This window comes from Antechinus flavipes, chromosome 3 (genome assembly GCF_016432865.1).
Source record: "Antechinus flavipes isolate AdamAnt ecotype Samford, QLD, Australia chromosome 3, AdamAnt_v2, whole genome shotgun sequence".
Lineage (NCBI taxonomy): Eukaryota > Metazoa > Chordata > Mammalia > Dasyuromorphia > Dasyuridae > Antechinus > Antechinus flavipes.
Window position 1 is genome coordinate 547,861,778 of NC_067400.1, and position 19,986 is coordinate 547,881,763.

Sequence of the window (19,986 nt, forward strand, 5' to 3'; positions counted from 1 at the left end):
GAATGGAAACTTGAAATAATTTGGAGGATACAAAGGTATGAAGAAGAGAAAAAAAGCACATGTACTTCATAATAATGATTGTATTCTCTACAGAATTTGGTGTGAGACTGTTGTTGCTGGAAATAGCAATACAATGAGATCATTTCATGGATTAGCACCAGAACACACTGGATTTCAATTCAACAGTGAATAGCAAAAGCAGCTGCTAAATCCCTAAACTACAACAGATGATCATTGGCAATACATTACAGTGACTCCAAATATCTGGAAATCATGAAAATATTTTTGCCCTGTAATTATTACACCTGATTCCTTCCTTCTTCCTGTTAATAATGACTAATCAGAGATTAGGAAAATACATGTACCTGAAATTAGCATCAACATATTTTCCCAAAAATTGTAGGATTATTGATATAAATTAAGACGGGTCAAAATTTACCTCTATATCAAGAAGTTGTCTCTGACCTCCCCTCGAATTCTAATTCATAATGTTCTTTTCCTTATATTTCATTTCTTCAAATTTTGAATAAAATTTATACCAGATAAATTTATACTAGTATCACATGCTGGTTTATGTCATTATCTAGTTTCCTATATGTTGTGCCTTGTCTTCCTAACAAGATAATAAATTCTAGGACATTTACATAAATACATATATACATTTATACACATATATCCATATGTATATAGACTTGTGTATGTAGATATACATATATCACATATTAAGAATTTTAAGCATAAAATATTTAGCAAATGCTAACAGATGTTGAAATGCATATAATCTTAGGTAACTGTTAGAGTACATGTCATACTATAAAGAAAAAGAGATCGATTAAAGTTAAATGTCATATATGTATTTATGATCTTATATAAAGAGATAGCTCAAAATTATTTGTTATGGAAATGCTACTAACTCATATTAATGAGGTCATAGGATTGATACATTTATTACTGGTAGTATGTAACTATAACATAAATAAGCATCATAGAAAGGCTGGAGTAATAAGATGCATTTTAATTTTTAAAATCATACTTTCCATAATTTAAACCTAAACTAATTTCTCTTAGAAACTATGGCTAAGTGTCTGTACTGATATTCATGGCTGATTTATAGTGTGATACATCTTAGAAAAGTGATATTTTAAAGTTTGGTCTGTTATATTCGAGCTCACAACCAGTATTATGCTAATGTTCACAAGTACAATTTGGCCTAGCAAGTTTATAGTAAGACTCTGGCTATGTGAAAACCAGAATTCTTAAGATTTCAAAACACTTCTAAACTGGAACTAGTATCCCACAAGTTCCCCAAACCCCACTCCTTCTTGCCAAGTTTTTGATGGCAAAGAAAAGCACACAACAATTAATATACTGTGATAATTAAAAAATCAAACCTAATGTGTTATGGTACTTTGGTGGCCTCAGAGGAATTTATAGGATTTACAGAGATAAAAGTAAGCTTGATGATTCCTGGTTAAACACCACCCCTAAGAAACAAGGAATCTAAAGCTGAAAATGGTAAGGTGACTTGTCCAAGGTCATAAAACAATAACTGATAGAGCTGAGATTCAAACCAAGACTTCTGGGTTCAGATCAACTGCAGAAGTGAGAGTTTACCCTACCTAAAATTGTTTAGTCTGCTACATGAAAGGAGGTTCTGGCTGCTGAAATCTGTATGCATCCAGCCTTTCATGCAAGAGAACAAAAAGGAAAAGTTAAAAAAAAAAAAAAAAAAAAACTGCAGAAAGAACAGTGAAGATTAGAAACTAAGGGGGTCACAAGGAACAATAAGCAATAGAGATAAGACAGTAGTTTTCAGTAGAGATAAGAAACAAAGATCAGCAGACAAAAGAAGCTGTGAGGCTGAGCTACTGATCTCTCAACAAAGAAACAATACCACACACACACACACACACACACACACACACACACATGCACGCACGCACTATTCTTGGGAGACAAGTCACAGCACATTATATTGCAGAATTCTTAGTGATAAAATTGTTTATGAAGTTGGAAAGACCTTAGGAATATCTTGTTTACTTTGTATTTGCTCTTCTTATTACCAACTAGAAAAACTGCTTTTCTCTGATAAGTAAATGAGTTGGCTTTTCTTGACTTTATTCTACTATAGTTTCTCAAGATAATTCCCTGTCGCCAACATTCTGACTTCCTGCTTTTGTTTTGTTTTTCGTAGGATATGTACCCTAAATTTTAATTTATTATTTTTTAAAAGTTTAATTGAGGTTTTATTTTTATATCAAAATCATCTCAGAATTTCCTGCTCTTGTCCCTAACTCTACCCCACTTTGTACTTAACCTTTTAACAAAGAAAAAGAGGTTAAGCAAAAACATCCAAAACAATCATTACATCTAACAAAATATTATCAATATATTCAGACCTAGCTACAGACCATTGCTGTTTTTCAATTGTTCAGAGTTTAACTTCTTTTGAGAGACTTGTTAATTTTTATACAACTGTAGTTTTGTATTATATTGTCCTTTGTTTCTTACTTAGTTTTGAGTTAATTGATTAGAAAGTTCCTTCCAATGATAGACTGCATCCCATTCATACCTGTTTATTCTTATCATTTCTTTATACACAGTAATATTCCACTACATTAATATATCAATAATTTTCTAAATATTCTCTAATCATTATATGTGTGTGTGTGTGTGTGTGTGTGTGTGTATGTATGTATATTTTGTTTCTAATTCTTTGATCTCCTCAAAATATGCTGCCATTAACATTTTGGTTTTTAGTGAATAATTCCAAATTCCAATAATGAATAATTCCAGAATAATGGTTGAGTAATTAATAAATGCACCAACAGTACATAAATGTGCCTGTTTTCCCATAGCCCCTTCAACAATGATTTTCTTATTGTTATATCTGCTAAAACATGTAGTATGAGGTGAAAACTCAGATTTGTTTTAATCTCCATTTCTTTAAATATTAGTGGGACAGATTACATTTCTATATAATCATTTATAATATGCAATTCTTCTAAAAAGCTATTCATACTCTTTGACTATACATCAATGCCTTAATGTTTTCCCAACCCTTATTAAATCCAGATATGACAATACAGAGATATGATAAATTAATCCCATTGAATTTCAACAGATTAAGATATTTAGAGAAAAGTCCTCAACATTTTGGAAATTCTGTAAAGAATTTATGGGAAAATGTACTCAAGAATTTGTATAGAATGAGAAGGTATGGGCAGGTTACAATCTTCACTGATGAAGAGCATTTTCACATTACTAAAGTGAAATAGTCATCAAATTTATCTAAAATTCAATCACTCATACATCATGGAATTGCAAGTTTAATAAATACAGAAAATTTTAAAGTACAAAAAATATTATGAAAGCAGAAAAATTACTATCAATATAAATTGTGATAAATGATTAAGGACTAAATACATTAAAAGAAAAAGAAGATATGACTTTTATTTCAACTGATTGAGACATTACACTGATAGTATTAGAAATTCACATATGATAATGCACTATAAAAAAGTTCCTAAAATAAGGAAGGCAATACAATCTATCAGCATCATCTAAGAAGGAAGGATATAATAATTTTTAGATCACTAAATATATAATAAACAATTTAATTTGAAGTAAACTTTTGCAAACATCTGCTGGATATCCTCTAGAGTATGTAAGAAATGCCATAATGTCACATGGAAAGATTTAAAGTTCTTTCTCCTCTGGAAAATCTCCTCAAAGAGGGGAATAAGAGGAGTAGCTCCTTTTTCATTTTATAATAGAATATATTTTTTACTGTCTGTGTAACCTTTTAACACGATATATTAAAATTTCCTGAGGAGACATTGTGACATCTGACATCTGCATAAGCAGATATCCAGATTTAGAAACTCAAAAGGGATAAAGTGGAATGCAAGTATTTAAATGTATTTTTAAACTGAAGACTCCAGATTGCAATTTTTTATTTAAGTAGTATCAGTTACTTTATAAGTGCTTAAAATTAGTAAGACCTTTCATTGTTTCACTACATTTCTTTATTCAAAGTGGTTAGAAGGATTCACAACAAGCTTTTAAAATGGAAATCCAAATGAATAAGATAATATATTACTTATCAACTCCAATAACTAAAAGTCTTATTTGACAATAAATTAGAAAATTTTAATCCAATTCATTTAAGTCAACATAAATGAAGAAACTAGTACTTAATAGGGATCAGAGAACTAAGAAAATGTTTAAATTATAAACAAAAGAGATTTTTTAAAATTACATTTTTCCTATCTTTTTCTTATCTTTTATTGTTCAGATGACCACTGGAGGGAACACAGCAAGCAATACTTATTAGGGCCATGAGATATATGAAAATCAAACTATAATGTAATAACTGCATGCTAGCTAAATGAGCATATATTTGATCATCCTTTTATTTCTAATATATATATATAAATATTCAGCTGTTGTAAAGTATATTATGAGACAATTATCAAAAAAGAAAATAGTATTACTGCTATCTCAAAACTATATGAAAAGGCAGAGAATTACAGAAATTAATTTTTTAAATAATTGCTGCCAAGGTTATCACGAACAGCCTCTGAATTTCTATTTTTCTATGTATAAAATGAGAAGAAATAATCAAGCAAAAAAAAATCAAAGAATGCAAAGCATGATTAAAATGTTAAACTCATGATAAATATGTACAAATAGGAACATAATCCAGCTCTGTTTTAATGAAAATAGAATTAAAAAGGTAAATGGCATGGGATTTAAAGATGAATTTGACCTTAGAATATTTTCACATAAGAAAACATAGATCTAACTTGTCTAAGGTCATATAAGTATAAAGGAATGGAGCCAAGATTCTCGGAAAATTTCTTAAGCTTTAATAGACAGTATTAGTGGTCTCAAAAATAGCTGCATTTTCCCAACCCTCAACATCAGTCTGACTATAACAAAAATAGTAATTTATTAAGTTCAACATTTTAAATATTCAAGTTAGAAAACTTTCTCCTTTCCCTTCCAAGGAGAAAATAAACAATTACAAAAATGCACTGTTATTTTTTGCTACATATATATTCTTATTTAATGAAATTGGTTTTTACAAAATTTCAATTATGGAATTAAAATTAAATCAACTGAAACAAAGCTATCAATTAAGTGAAATCTAGTCTACTGTCCTGGTTCAAAAGTACATGAAAAAAATTACCTTTAGCGGTCTGCAGACTCCTTCAGTGATATGTCCAACTATTTCTTGAATGTTTTCTTCTACACCTATAGTTGTAGAGAAGGAGAAGCCATCAGTGATATTTGCTTCTTTACATGTAAGTACTTTACATGAGACGCCAAAATTTTTCTAAAATTTTCAAATGTATTTCTACACTTGCAAAAATACAGAACTAACCCATCTGACTGATGCCACTATCAAGCACCTAAAGTTATCATATTTATTTTTATTAAATTCTCAAATATTTGGATATCCTAATTTGTTTCAGATCTTGTATCTGTGTATTCTTCCTAATTTATATGTTTATATTATGTGACTGATGAGTTCAAACATATGTACATTTTTTTGTGAGAGGAAAGAAAAAGAATAAATATAAGCAGTTTGAAATAAAATATTAAGCTAATATAGATACCGTATGATTATTTTAAAAGTTTTCATTTGATAGAGCTTAGAATTATAATCAGAAAAGCAAGGAACATTTTATATGTTCTTAGAATGCAAAACATTTAAGTATTTCCTTTAGGGAAATAAAACTTGTTTCAAAATTCCCTTAAATCAACTAAATATGTGCTATTAAAATCAAGGGGGTTACATTTCTAGTGCTATAATAATAATTCATTGAAGGCCTTTGGACAGGTTATTTGACCTTAATTCTCTTATCTATTACTATTTTTGATTTGCAAACATACAGTAATACGTATATTAAAGGAGATATTTAATAATCATATTAAGCAATGTGTTCATTTATTACTAGAAATTATCAAAAGAGGAGTTCAAAGACAATGGGGAGATCTGGGTAGAAAAATAAAAAAAGAAAGGATTTGAATTGAAAGAAGCCTAAAAAAAGCTTAGCAATTTGGAGAAACAATGTTAGCAAAAATAGAGATATGGGAATGAGCATTTTAAGTATAAAAGACATTGAAGAAACAGAAAAATTGGAATGGATGATATAAGTCAAGGAATTATGAGAAATAATTTTTTTTGTAAAATAAAGCTAGGTTATGGAAGACATCAAAAGGCATAGAGAGCAAACTGAAATCAATCTGAAAAGCAGTAAGAAGTGGGAAAACACTATGTTTTTAACCAGGGAAATGACATAAAGCCAAAATTATAAGATTAGTCTCCAGGTAGATATAAGCAGAGGATGAATTTTTTTTTTTAAAATGGAGGCAGAAAGATTAGTTAAGAAGCTATTTTCATAAGTAATGAAAGACCATTTTACTAGGGTGGTTATAATGGCAAAAGACAGGAACTTAATAATACTTACATTTACAACTAATCAATGTATGAGTATCTGTGACATTACCTTGTATGGTTACCATTTTTAATAATGCCTCAAGGTGTTCTTTTTCAGAAGCAGTAGCTTGATGGAGCCAAGCCAACATGTCTCCCACATACCTAATAAAAACATGTATAATTAAAGATCCCTCCTACAAAAAAGCAGGAGAAAAAAAGCATTTGTTTTGCTTTACTGTCATTGTACCTCAAAGGATCATGAGAGTGCATTTCAATAGGTCGAGGGGTTCCTCCTGGACCACCTCTTGTAAGAGCATCAATAAATCCACGAACAACTGTACTTCTTCGAGCTGTCCCAAATTCATCTAAGGTATACCTAGAAATAGAGAAACATCAAGACCAACTTGTAAAAAAACATTTTATTTTACTCATCATATATCACTGTTTATGTCATTGTTGATTTGCACATATAAAATCTCTAAAAGTTTTGTTAAGATACTCTGTAAAAATCAATAGCATTTTTTTTTTTTTTTGACTAAGGCAATTGGCATTAAGTGACTAGCCCTGGGTCACACTGATAGGAAGTGTTAAGTGTCTAAGCACAAATTTGATCTCAGGTCCTCCTGACTTCAGGGCTGGTGCTCTATCCACTGCACCACCTAGCTGCCCTTCAATAGCATTTTTAGAAAATGAAATTTATTTATAAGATCATTATCACTGTGCAGTTTCAAAATATGCAGACAATTTTCTTTGTTATGAGAAAAAAGAATGAGATTTGAAAATGAAAGAGAGCAGTGAAAGTGACAAACCAAGTCAAAAATTAAGAAAATAGTTGCTTATATTAATACTTTCTAATCAGGAACAATCCAGACATATATTATTTTTGTTTTTAGAAGATAAACAGTATTAGCACTCTCGAATTAACAAAATACCATAAAAAATTAATTACCTTAAATATGCTATAATCAATAGGCATTAGAGTCCACATGAAAAACTGTCATCATATAAGAAAACAATTGCTAGGGGCATAAAATATTAAAACGTTTCTTCATTTTAACACCCTGTTCATATCAACAACCAAAACTTATTGGTTTTTTTTTTTTTTTTGCATATCTTAGTGTAAATCATTTCAAATGTATTATAAAATTTTTAATTTAATCAAACAAATCATTTTCAATTTTAAAATTTCTTAATGGTATCATTCCAAAAGCATTTTTTTTCTGCCTGTATATGATATATTAAGGAGATTCAAATTCAATTCAATATACATTTTTAGAAAGAATCTTTTCTTCCTGATAAATTACTGCATTTCCCCCCTCACTTATACAGAGTATCTGAATTAGCTGGCTTACCACCTATACTTTGAAAAAATTAAATGCCCAATCTTGTCCACAAGAAGTAATTTTTTGGTTTATCAATTTAATTCATCAAGATATTATTGCATCCTGGAAATATGGCAATATGATATAATTTCTTTTTGTTAACTGTAACTACAGTTGTTCTAGTCTTTGTTACAAATATAAATATATAGACATCTAACAAATAAATAAACATATAGACATCTAGCAAACTATGTAGTTTCAATCTTTTGCATTATAAACAACTTTTTGGTTGAAAACTTAATTAATTTGGTTGATCCTGGAGGTAATAGGGAACCACTAAATTTTACAGTAGGCAAGATGATCTGATCAGATCTATACTTTTAGAAATCATTTTGGCCACTATGTGAAGTATGGATTAGAGTGAGGGAAAAGTTGAGAACTGGAAACCAATTAGAAGGCTAATTCAACAGATCAACTGGGAGTTAATGAAGACCTGATCTAGAGCAGTGGCCATGTGAATATAGAGAAAGGGGGCATATGGTGAGTAATGTTGTAGAAATAAAAAACCAAAAAAACAAGATTTGGCAATAGGCTAGATTATAATATATAGAGTATGAAGAATCAAAGATGACACCAACAAGACACCAAAGAATGTTCCCAATAATAATAAAAAAGTTTGGAGAACATATATGTTATTGGGGGGAAGATATAATTGCAAAATAGTAAAGTCTAATATAACAACGTTGATATAGGAAGTGGTAGGTAGTCATCCCTCTGTTTTTTTGTTTTACTTAAATTATTATTTTTAAATGTAATAATAATGGAATAAAGCAAACATTTCTATAACATAAAAAAGATGATTGCACAAGAAACTGCAACTACGATCAACTTGCTATTCCTTTAAATACACAATAAAGTTATATAAATTCCCCCCCAATTATTTTCTTCCCTCCCTTACTTTAGTTTTAAATGTAATCTACTTTAAATACATTTCAATTTACACAAGTGTTGCTTTTACATTTGTGTTCCCTTAAGTGTTGAAATTTAAGTCTTGATTTAAATTTAATATTCAATCTTTCTTAAGCATAACATTCAACTAAGTAACTGATAAACTTGCTATCTGAACTTAGTTATCATTATCTATTCACTAATACGTTAACAGATTCACTTCTATTAAAAACCACATAGGATTACAAAAGAAATAAATGCAATGGTTATTAAAACATTTTTTTAAAAAGTTCACAGACATCTTGTGAAAAAACTTAAGACTACTTGAGGAAACTGAGCTTCAATGAAATTAAGGGACCTGCCTAGAATAATATAGTAGTACCCAAGAGAGATGAAATTTAGGGTCTGACCTCTGATCACAGACCCAATGCACTTTATATTGTATTCTTGAGTAACTGAAAGTATAGTGGCATCTTCAATGGAATTAAAGAAGTTGAAGGGTGAGCTGGAGAAAGAAAAGGGAAAAAAATTTCCTGTAAATTCTCAACCAAAAAAAAAAAACCTCAACAAGAAAAAATTATGGGTCAGATGTAGAATAAGGTGGAATGAATAAAGGCCATCCAGAAGATAAGAAAACAGAAACATCACAAAAAATAAAAATCTCATAGAATAACATCAGACCACTCCAGTCCTTTTACCTTTCATGCAACATTCTCCTCCACCACTATAAGCTGCACTCAGCAGAAGAGACAGACTGGCAGCTGCAGCTGTGCTGTAGGATCTAGTTAGGAGGATTACCTGACCAGTGCTGCAAGAACTCACCTGAAGCCCTGTCACACTGTCCAAAAGAGGTTGTGGGCACTAACTTGAATATTCTGTAGAACCACAGAGAAGAAAGGAGGAGCAACTGGAAGAGAGGGGTGGAAGCCAGACAGAGTAGAGACTCTGGATAAAGCTTAAATGTCCAAAGAAAAGGAAATGGACAAGCTGATCAGTTAAATCTTTCCACATGACATTTGTTCTGGAGACGGACGCTTTAGGAAGACCCTAGCATGTCTCTCTCCAACAACATCCTCAGGTGGTTGAGGATGTCCGTCATTAGGATTCTGGAATGCAGAAGCATCAAAAAGTGAAGATAAATCAAAGACAAATAACTGGGAAGACAAGAGGAAAGAGGATTCAGAAAACTGTATCAAAATCAAATAAATCAAGAGAGAAACACAGATAGAAAGAAGAAAATGAATACAGACTGAAAGGGAGGCCAGAAAAACAATAATCATAATATAAAGAAAAATAAGCCTCAAATTCCCAAATAAAAAGTAAGAATTTTTAGATTCTCCAGAAATCAAAGAAAAGCAAGAAATTCCCAAACTGTTGAAAATATAAGTAAAAGTGATATATGAGTATATTGGGAATGAAATTAAATTGGAAATCAGAATTACCAATGTATAATTAAAAAAGATAATAAGAGAAAAAAGTAGCTATTCTATAGAATGAATCCAAAGAAACCGAGACTCTAAAAGAGAAAAATTACTAAACTGGGAAAAAAATGTAAAGTAAGAAGATGGACAGTAGAAAAACAAAAGGCAGCAACTCTAATTGAAGCCATAATTCTACACAAATCAAACTAGTTGTCCTTGAAGGTACAACTTAAAGACCTTGGAACTTCCATAAGAACATGATCAATTAAAAATTAATGAAAACAAAAATATGAATAACATACTGCTGGAAATAACATAAGAAAACTATCTAGACTTTTGAGTACAAAATCAAATCTACATATAGCAGTACAAAAACCAATCAAATCTACAGTCATCTCAGAAGAAAACTTCCATGGAAACTATGATATAGAGTAGTAGTTTCAGTAATAAACAACAAATTTTACAAGCAGCCAGAACAGAGGTTCAACTGTGACAAAACCCCAATTGATAAACCAGGATTACTCTTTACTCCCCAGAAATCAAAGAGTGTAATCCTATGTTACAAAAAATAAAAGTTCTCAATCTACAACTGAAAATAAGTCTCCTACAAATATAAGCCAAGTAGCAATGGAAAAACATTGGACCTTGAACAAAGGAGAAACTTGAGACTTTCTTGTTTTTGTTCTTTTCCTAATAAAAAAAAAAAAAAAAAAAAAAAAAAAGAAAGGAAAGAGGAGCAGATTGTTCTACTTCCAAATACTCCAAACTACACAAATACAAGTACAATTATTATATGTTTTTAAAAGAGTCAAGAAAAAAGTTGTGTACAGTTTTTTTTTTTAAATAAATTGAAGTGATGGATCAAATAAAAAAAAAAAAAAACCAGCAAAGAAAAGAGTATCAAGGGACAAAAGAACAAAGAAAATCATAAAGGGACAAAAGAGATTTAAGGAGCTAAAGATCAAAGGAAAATTCTGAATTTGAACACTCAACAGCCAAGTCCTAGTAAGGCTAAGTCACTCATTTGCGCATACAATTTGGGGGTGTGCTATCTTGAAAATCTCCTCTCTGTAGTCAGCCCCAGAACTCCAATCTTACTGTCCTCTACTATCTTTCTTTCATGTCACCCTGTCACTAATGTTGTTGCTGCACTTTCAGACCCTTAAGTTCAGAATTAATTCTTAAGCCTTTAGGCTTCAGAACTACTGCCTTGGGACCATTGAGACCAGAACTCAATCAACCAGCCAGTCCCAGAGCCTCAGCTGTGTTTCAATATTGCCATCACTTTCTATGTAACTGCAAGCAAATTAATACTACTGTTACTTCTCAAAAAAGTGTGTGTTAATCAATAGCCCTGCTGTTTCCATGTCCTATATCTATGACTTCCTAGATTAACACACTCTTTCCTAGTGAGTTTCCCTCACTAGAATGTAAATTTCTTTTTAAAAATCTTATTTAATATTTTATTTTTTCCAATTACATGCAAAAACAATTTAATAGCCTTTTAAAAAAAATTTTGAATTTCAACTCTTCCTAGTCCTAGCCCTCCCCTTTCATTGAGAAATCAAACAATTTGGGACAGTTGTGTGTGTGTGTGTGTGGAGAGAGAGTCATGTTAAATACATGAAAACATGTTATGTGGGAAAAAAAACAACTCAAGAAAAATAAAGGCAAGAAAATGTATCTTTGACCTGCATTCAGGCTCTATCAGTTCTTTCTCTAGAGTTGGACAGCACCTCTCATAATAAGTTCAACAAAATTGTCTTGGATTATTATATTGCTATGATATAAGCTAAGTTACTCATAGTTAAATAATCATAATATTACTGTTACTATGTACAATGTTCTTCTGCTTCTGCTCATATCACTTTGCATCAGTTCATGTAAGTCTTTCCAAGTTTTAGTGAGAGCATCCTATTCAACATTTCTTAAAGAATGATAGCATTCCACATCACAATTATATACAACTTATTTAGTCATTCCCTAAGTGATGAACATACTCTTTGTTGGAATCCTTACAAACTGCTAACTAATTAGAGTTGATCTAATCTTACAAGAAGATGTTTTGAGCAGAACCTGAAACAAGGTACTAAGTAGATAATTAGTACAATGCTTGTGTTTGCACCTTTGTGTTCACACCTCCCTTAAAGCTTTTTGGGCCAGAGAGCACTATGGGAGATGTGAACTCACAAAAGTACAAAGTTTACTTTGTGAAGCTGGCATACTTGTGAACTCCAATGAGTAAAGGTGCAAACACAAGCATTGTACTAATTAGTTCTACTTAGTACCTTGTTTCAGGTTCTGCCCAAAACATCTTCTTGTAAGATTAGATCAACTCTAATTAGTTAGCAGTTTGTAAGGATTCCAACACTCTTAATTTCCAGTTCTTTGCCACCACTAAAAGAAATGCTGTAAAAACTTTTGCACAAAAGTCCTTTCTCTTTTTGTTTTTTATCTTTTTAGGATATGGACCTAGTAATGGTATTGCTTAGACAAAGAGTATTCAAAGTTTTATAGCTTTTCAGGCATAATTTCAAATTGCTCTCCAGAATGACTGAGCCAATATACAATTATTACTGTTTTAATTTTTCCACATCCCCTCCAACATTCATCATTCACTTTTTCTTTCATATTAGCCAATCTACAGGGTGTGAGGTGGCAGCCCAGAGTTATTTTAATTTGCATTTCTCTCATTAATAATGATTTAAAGTATTTTTTCTTATTATTATAGATAGGTTTGATTACTTTGTCTGGAAATTACCTATTCGTATCCTTTGACCATTTACCATTCAAGTTTGGACACATGGAATTTAAGATGTCTAAATTCATATATGTTAGATCAACTGAATTGCAAAAAGATGCATATAAGTAATACTAAATCTTTAAAAGGCTTTAATGTTCTTCTCAGAAATCTGGAAAAAAATTAACCAAAAACAATTAACAAAAAGGGGAATATGAAACTGAACAAAGTGTTGCAAAAGTTAGGATGTGAAAAGCTTATAGCATCTTTGAATTGAGACATTAAAAAGAGTACTGGAGAATCATAACTTGTAAAGTACATGGAAGGAGTGAAGAGGAAGACTTAATTGTAGAAATACAGGAAAGGTTTAGGCCAGTGGTTCTCAAACTTTTGTTCTCAGTATCTTCATGTTGTTAAAAAAACTATCGAGGATCTGTTCAAAGAGTTTTTGTTCACATGGGTTATATTTATAACTATTTACTATATTAGAAATAAAAAAATAATTTTGAATTTGTAGACCCTCTGAAAGGGTTTCAGAGACCCCACAATTCTTTGGACTACACTTTGAGGACCACTGGTTTAGGTTATAAAGGGGTTTAAAAATTAAAAAAAAAAAAAAAAAAACAGAATTTCATAGTTGATGCTGGCAGTAACAGGGAGCCACTGGAACTGAGTTAATGGGAGTGAAATGCTCCAAGCAGGTCTTTAAGGAAATCACTTTGATAAACAAGGGGAAGGACTGAAGTGAGGAGAAAATTAGAGGCAGAGAGATGAAACCAAAGATGCATGTACTACTTAACATGTATTGGACTATCTGCCATCTAGGGGAGGAGGGGAAAATTTGGAACAGAAGGTTTTGCAAAGGTCAACGTTGACCCATGCATATGTTTTGCAAGTAAAAAGCTATTTAAAAAAAAAAAAAAAGATGCATGTACAAGAAACATGCTTTGGCAAAGAGCATTATCTCTGTCTAAGAAGTCACAATGAAGAAGGTAGTGGGCAATGTTATCTAAGTTAAGAGAATTTAAAAAGAGGGGTAAAAAAGGATCTCTCAATGAAGTTCTTCACTTTTTCTGATTATTGGTGATTTTTTTTTCACGGAAGTATGGGAGGTCATTAGCTGAAGATAATTATTGGAGGGTGTGGTATTTTTGTTCTTCTTTAAAATATAATAGTTCTCTCTGGGAGAAAGCAGGTTTCTCGGGGAGGTTTTCTGGAGGCAGCCTTAGTTGCAGTTGAAAGTAATAATCACCCAAAACGCAGCCAGGTGATAAAATGCAAACATTTATTTTCTCCTTCCAAAATACCCCGGTTAGTTGAGAGGCCTATCTCTCTGCTTGGTTCCAAGAGCTCCCTCCAAATGTCTCTAAATCCAAAGGTTTGTCCTTCAGTCCTCTAGCCAGCCAACTGGAAAATGGAATGGATCTCTCTTGCCTTGGAGAGAGGGCTTCTGGCTCTCAATCTCCAATATAGCCCAGTTAGCTTTTCTTAGCGGCCTCTCTCTCTCTCCTTGCAGCTTTGTCCTTTGCTTCTGCCTCTGCTTTCTTCAGCCTCCAAAGCCAGCACCAAGTTGAATCTGTCTTGCCTCTGAGAGAGGGCTTCTGACTCTCAATCTCCCGGAGTGCTCCTCTCCGACCCCAGTCAATGTTCCCAAGTAAAACTCCTCACTCAGAGAGGGCTTCTGGCTGAACTCACTTGATGCTCCCCTCTCAATCTTAATTCAGCTCCACTCCCCGTGTAATTCAGCTGAATTCTGTCCGAGAGCTTCTGTCTGTTTCTTACATATGAGAAAGAGGAATTGTGGGATACGAGAGAGAATGATTATGGGTTTCTTCCCAGAGTGCTCTCTGGCCCTAAGAGCTTCAAGGGAGGTGTGAATTCACAAAGTTACCAAGTTTACTTTGTGAAACTCCCATACTTGTGAACTTCAATGAGTAAAGATGTGAACACAAGCATTGTATCAATTACATTGAGTTAACACTAGGATTCTAACATCTCCCTTGAGTTATCACCTTGTTTCAAGTTGAGTTGAGTTAACACTAGAATTCCAACATCTCCTGCTTTCTTTTGTTTTAGAACATAGGTGATCATGACCTCCCTGATTGCTCAAAAAAGGAGTGAAAACACCATAAAAAGAAGATGGTCACGCCCTTCCTGAGGCGTCCTTGATGCCTCAGGAAGATGAAAACACCAAAAGAAAAAGGAAATCAAATCAGAATAGTGGGTTTCTAAAGGGGCTCATTTGAAACAGATATACATAAATCCATCAATATGGGAGGCATTACACATAATTTACATAAGCACATAGCAATATAACACAGGCTAGTAGTAATGTAACAAATAACATGAATCAACCTGAGAATTTACACATATCCATAAGTCGTAGAAATAGTCCAAAAGGAATCCATTGTCCATTAGTTCATGTGCCAGGAATCCAATAGTTCCTGTAAGCTCTGAAGTACTGCAAAAGTCTCATCACCAATTTTTCACCTCAAGGAATCCAATGATTCTTGCTGGTTTTTCAAGAACTAAAACAGTCTCATCTTGTGTTAGGAAATCCAATGATTCCTGAAGATTTTTAAAAGTTCTTTTAACAGTCTCATTGTCAGCCATGCTCTTTCAGTGTCAGATGTTTTTTAAATCTAATTTGTTTTGAAGTTTTTCTCTTTTTCTATTTTTTATCTCAGGGAATCCAATGATTGTTGCTGGTTTTTCAGGAACTGAAAGCTGAAGATTTTAAAGTTCTTTTGACAGTCTCATTGTCAGCCATCTGATTTCTTCTCCACCTGTGGAAATATAAGCAGATCCTCTTTCCCAAGCAGTTAACCTATCTAGTCCCCTCTATTTACCCCTTTTGGCATTTCTCCTCATCATCTGATAATTACATTGGAGCTGTTTGCACTGGATACTGCCTTGTTGTCTTTAAAAGTCCTGTAACCTCCCCAACTGTAATCCTGATTGCTTTTCTGTTGGTTGATGATATCAGAGTCCTGAATTTCTAAAGTCTCTCTAGGGGTAACCTCAGCTGCTATCATACCCCACCTGTCTTTTGATTGATATCTTGGAGGTGGGCCCTGCCTCTCATTTCTCTGGGTCAATCTACATTCAGAGGCCCAGTGAAAGCCTCGGTTACATTTTGGACATGGGGTTTTGGGTTTTATTCTCTCACCCTGTCTTCTCATTCTATCTCCATATCTACAATGAGCTCTCAAATGTCCAATTTTTCCAAACTGAAAACATTTACGAGTTTCTCTAGAAGTCCCTTGCCAAGAAGGACCTTGTCTTTCCATGTTCATCATAGTTTGGGCATAAGAAGCATTTGTGCCTACTGTGGCACAGTGTCTTATGATTTCCTCTAAAGGAGCATCTTTGTCTAGCCCCCATATAATTCTTTTGCAAACCTCTTTGGCATTTTCCTTAGCCAAATGTCTAATCATTATTTCTGTGGCAGCATTATCTCCAATGGTTCTTATTACAGCGTTTGCAAACGTCCCACGAAATCAGCAAAAGGTTCATTGGGACCTTGCTCTATTTTTGTAAAAGCTTTATTTCCATCTTTCTGTCCAGGGAGAGAATTCCAAGCTTTTATGGCAGCCTTAGAAATCTGCTCATACACTGTTATGGGATAATAAATCTATTCTGAATTGTCTCTATACTGACCTTCACCAGCTAGTTGGTCAAAAGTGATTTGTCCAATAGCTCCTGTTTGCCTGTTGCATTGGGCTTGAATCATACATAATTCATGATACTCCGAAAGCCACAATAAATTTTGTCCCGGTTCTAGACATGTTCTAGCTATGGATTTCCAGTCATTTGGGGTTAAGATTTCATAAGACAAATTATCTAGTAACATCTTCACATAAGAGGATGTAGCCCCATAAAGTGTGAAACACAAGAGAGTGTATTTTCTCTCTTTCTGACCTGAAGAATCAAGCTTTTCAATCACAGGATATGCATTTATAAAATCAGATATATCTTCTCCTTCATTTTTTGCCTTAATTAATGCCTTTTCTAATCTTGTCATATTCTGCTTTACAGGAGAAGCTGACTGTGTTTCTGCCTCTCTCCCTCCCCCTTCTTCCACCCATGAAGGGATAATTGAGGGGGGAGGGTCATGAGATGTGGAATGATCTAATTCCTCCTGCTGTAAAGTATCACACTCAGAATTGTACTTAACTCCATTGTAATCTGATTCTTGCTCCTTTTCACCTACTATAGTTGGCACCTCTCCCTGCTGCTGTTTCTTCTTTTTCCTTATTTTAATACTTGTAAAATTTCCTAAAGCGAGTTGTATTAAATTATATGTATTAAGTATGATAATAGATAAGCCTTTGGTAAATCTTGATTAGAAAAAGGAGGGAGGAAAACCAAATTAGTAGTCTTAAAAATGAAAAGGGAGAACTTTCCACCAAATGAAGAGGAAATTAGAGAAACAATAAGGAGTTACTTTGCCCAACTTTAAGCCAAAATGGATGACTACCTCCAAAAATATAGGCTTCCCAGATTAGCAGAGGAGGAAGTAAATTGCTTGAATAGTCCCATTTCAGAAAAAGAAATAGAACAAGCTATTAATCAACTCCCTAAGAAAAAAATCCCCAGGACCAGATGGATTTACATGTGAATTCTATCAAACATTTAAAGAACAATTGGCCCCAATGCTATATAAATTATTTGACAAAATAGGGAATAAAGGAGTCCTACCAAATTCCTTTTATGACACAGACATGGTACTGATACCTAAACCAGGTAGGTTGAAAACAGAGAAAGAAAATTAAAGACCAATCTCCCTAATGAATATGGATGCTAAAATCTTAAATAAGATATCAGCAAAAAGATTACAGAAAATCATCCCCAGGATAATACACTATGACCAAGTAGGATTTATACCAGGAATGCAGGGCTGATCCAATATTAGGAAAACTATCAGTATAATTGGCCATATTAATAACCAAATTAACAAAAACCATATGATCATCTCAATAGATGCAGAAAAAGCATTTGATAAAATCCAACATCCATTCTTATTAAAAACACTTGAGAGTATAGGAATAAATGGACCTTTCCTTAAAATAATCAGCAGCATCTATTTAAAACCATCAGTAAGCATCATATGTAATGGGGAAAAACTGCAACCTTTCCCAATAAGATCAGGAGTAAAACAAGGTTGTCCACTATCTCCATTACTATTCAATATTGTATTAGAAATGCTAGCTTTGGCAATAAAAGTTAAGAGATTAAAGGAATTAGAGTAGGCAACGAGGAAACCAAATTATACTCTGCTGATGATATGTTGGTATACTTAGAGAACCCCAGAGCTTCTACTAAAACGTTATTAGAAATAATCCACAACTTTAGCAAAGTTGCAGGATACAAAATAAACCCACATAAATTATCAGCATTCTTATATATCACCAACAAAATCCAACAGTCAGAGTTACAAAGAGAAAGTCCATTTAAAGTAACTACTGATTAGTATACAATACTTAGGAATCTTATCTGCCAAGGGAAAATCAGAAACTTTATGAGCAAACGATCTAACCAATTGGAAAAATATTAAATGCTCTTGGATAGGGCGAGCAAATATAATAAAGATGACAATACTACCTAAACTAATCTATTTGTTTAAGCGCTATACCAATCAGACTTTCAAAAAACTATTTTAATGACCTAGAAAAAATAACAACAAAGTTCATCTGGAAAAACAAAAGGTCAAGAATTTCAAGGGAATTAATGAAAAAAAAAAAAATCAAATGAAGGTGGCCTAGCTGTACCAGATTTAAAATTATATTACAAAGTAGCAGTTATCAAAACCATTTGGTATTGGCTAAGGAATAGATTAGTTGATCAATGGAATAGGTTAGGTTCAAAGGACAAAACAGTCAATACCTATAGCAAGCTAGTGTTTGACAAACCCAAAGACCCCAATTTTGGGATAAGAACTTACTGTTTGACAAAAAATTGCTGGGAAAATTGGAAACTAGTATGGCAGAAACTAGGAATTGACCCACACTTAACACCATACACCAAGATAAGGTCAAAATGGGTTCATGACCTAAACATAAAGAATGAGATTATAAATAAATTAGAGGAACACAGGTTAGTTTGCCTCTAAGACCTGTGAAAGAGAAAGGAATTTATGACCAAAGAAGAACTAGAGATCATTATTGATCACAAAATAGAAAATTTTGATTATATCAAACTGAAAAGTTTTTGTACAAACAAAACTAATGCAGACAAGATTAGAAGGGAAGTAATAAACTGGGAAAATATTTTTACAATCAAAGGTTCTGATAAAGGACTCATTTCCAAAATATATGGAGAACTGACTCAAATTTACAAGAAATCAAGCCATTCTCCAATTAATAAATGGTCAAAGGATATAAACAGAAAATTCTCAGACGAAGAAATTTAAACTATTTCTAGCCATATGAAAAGATGCTCCAAGTCATTATTAATCAGAAAAATGCAAATTAAGACAACTCTGAGATATTACTACACACCTGTCAGACTGGCTAGAATGACAGGGAAAAATAATGTGGAATGTTGGAGGGGATGTGGGAAAACAGGGACACTGATACATTGTTGGTGGAATTGTGAACGAATCCAACCATTCTGGAGAGCAATTTGGAACTATGCTCAAAAAGTTATCAAACTGTGCATACTCTTTGATCCAGCAGTGTTGTTACGGGGCTTATACCCCAAAGACATACTAAAGACAGGAAAGGGACCTGTATGTGCATGAATGTTTGTGGCAGCCCTCTTTGTAGTGGCCAGAAACTGGAAACTGAGTGGATGCCCATCAATTAGAGAATGGCTGACTAAATTGTGATATATGAATGTTATGGAACATTATTGTTCTGTAAGAAATGACCAGCAGGAGGATTTCAGAAAGGCCTGGAGAGACTTACATGAACTGATGCTGAGTGAAATGAGCAGGCCCAGGAGATCATTATATACTTCAACAACAATACTATATGATGATCAATTCTGATGGACCTGGCCATCTTCAGTAATGAGATGAACCAAATCAGTCCAATAGAGCAGCAATCAACTGAACCAGCTACACCCAGCGAAAGAACTCTGGGAGATGACTATGAACCATTACAT

The 19,986-nt window shown here is 32.9% G+C and overlaps 1 protein-coding gene across 1 annotated transcript in view; it reads right to left on the reverse strand.

The window, feature by feature from the left end:
• COG6 (component of oligomeric golgi complex 6) overlaps window positions 1–19,986 on the reverse strand; it is a 116,115-nt gene that overhangs the window by 42,727 nt on the left and 53,402 nt on the right. The window contains exons 9-11 of the mRNA XM_051987395.1: window positions 6,696–6,824; window positions 6,519–6,610; window positions 5,195–5,259 (exon numbers count right to left, since the gene is read on the reverse strand). Of these exons, the coding sequence (XP_051843355.1) occupies window positions 5,195–5,259; window positions 6,519–6,610; window positions 6,696–6,824 (286 nt within the window). The remainder of the gene's footprint in view (window positions 1–5,194; window positions 5,260–6,518; window positions 6,611–6,695; window positions 6,825–19,986) is intronic.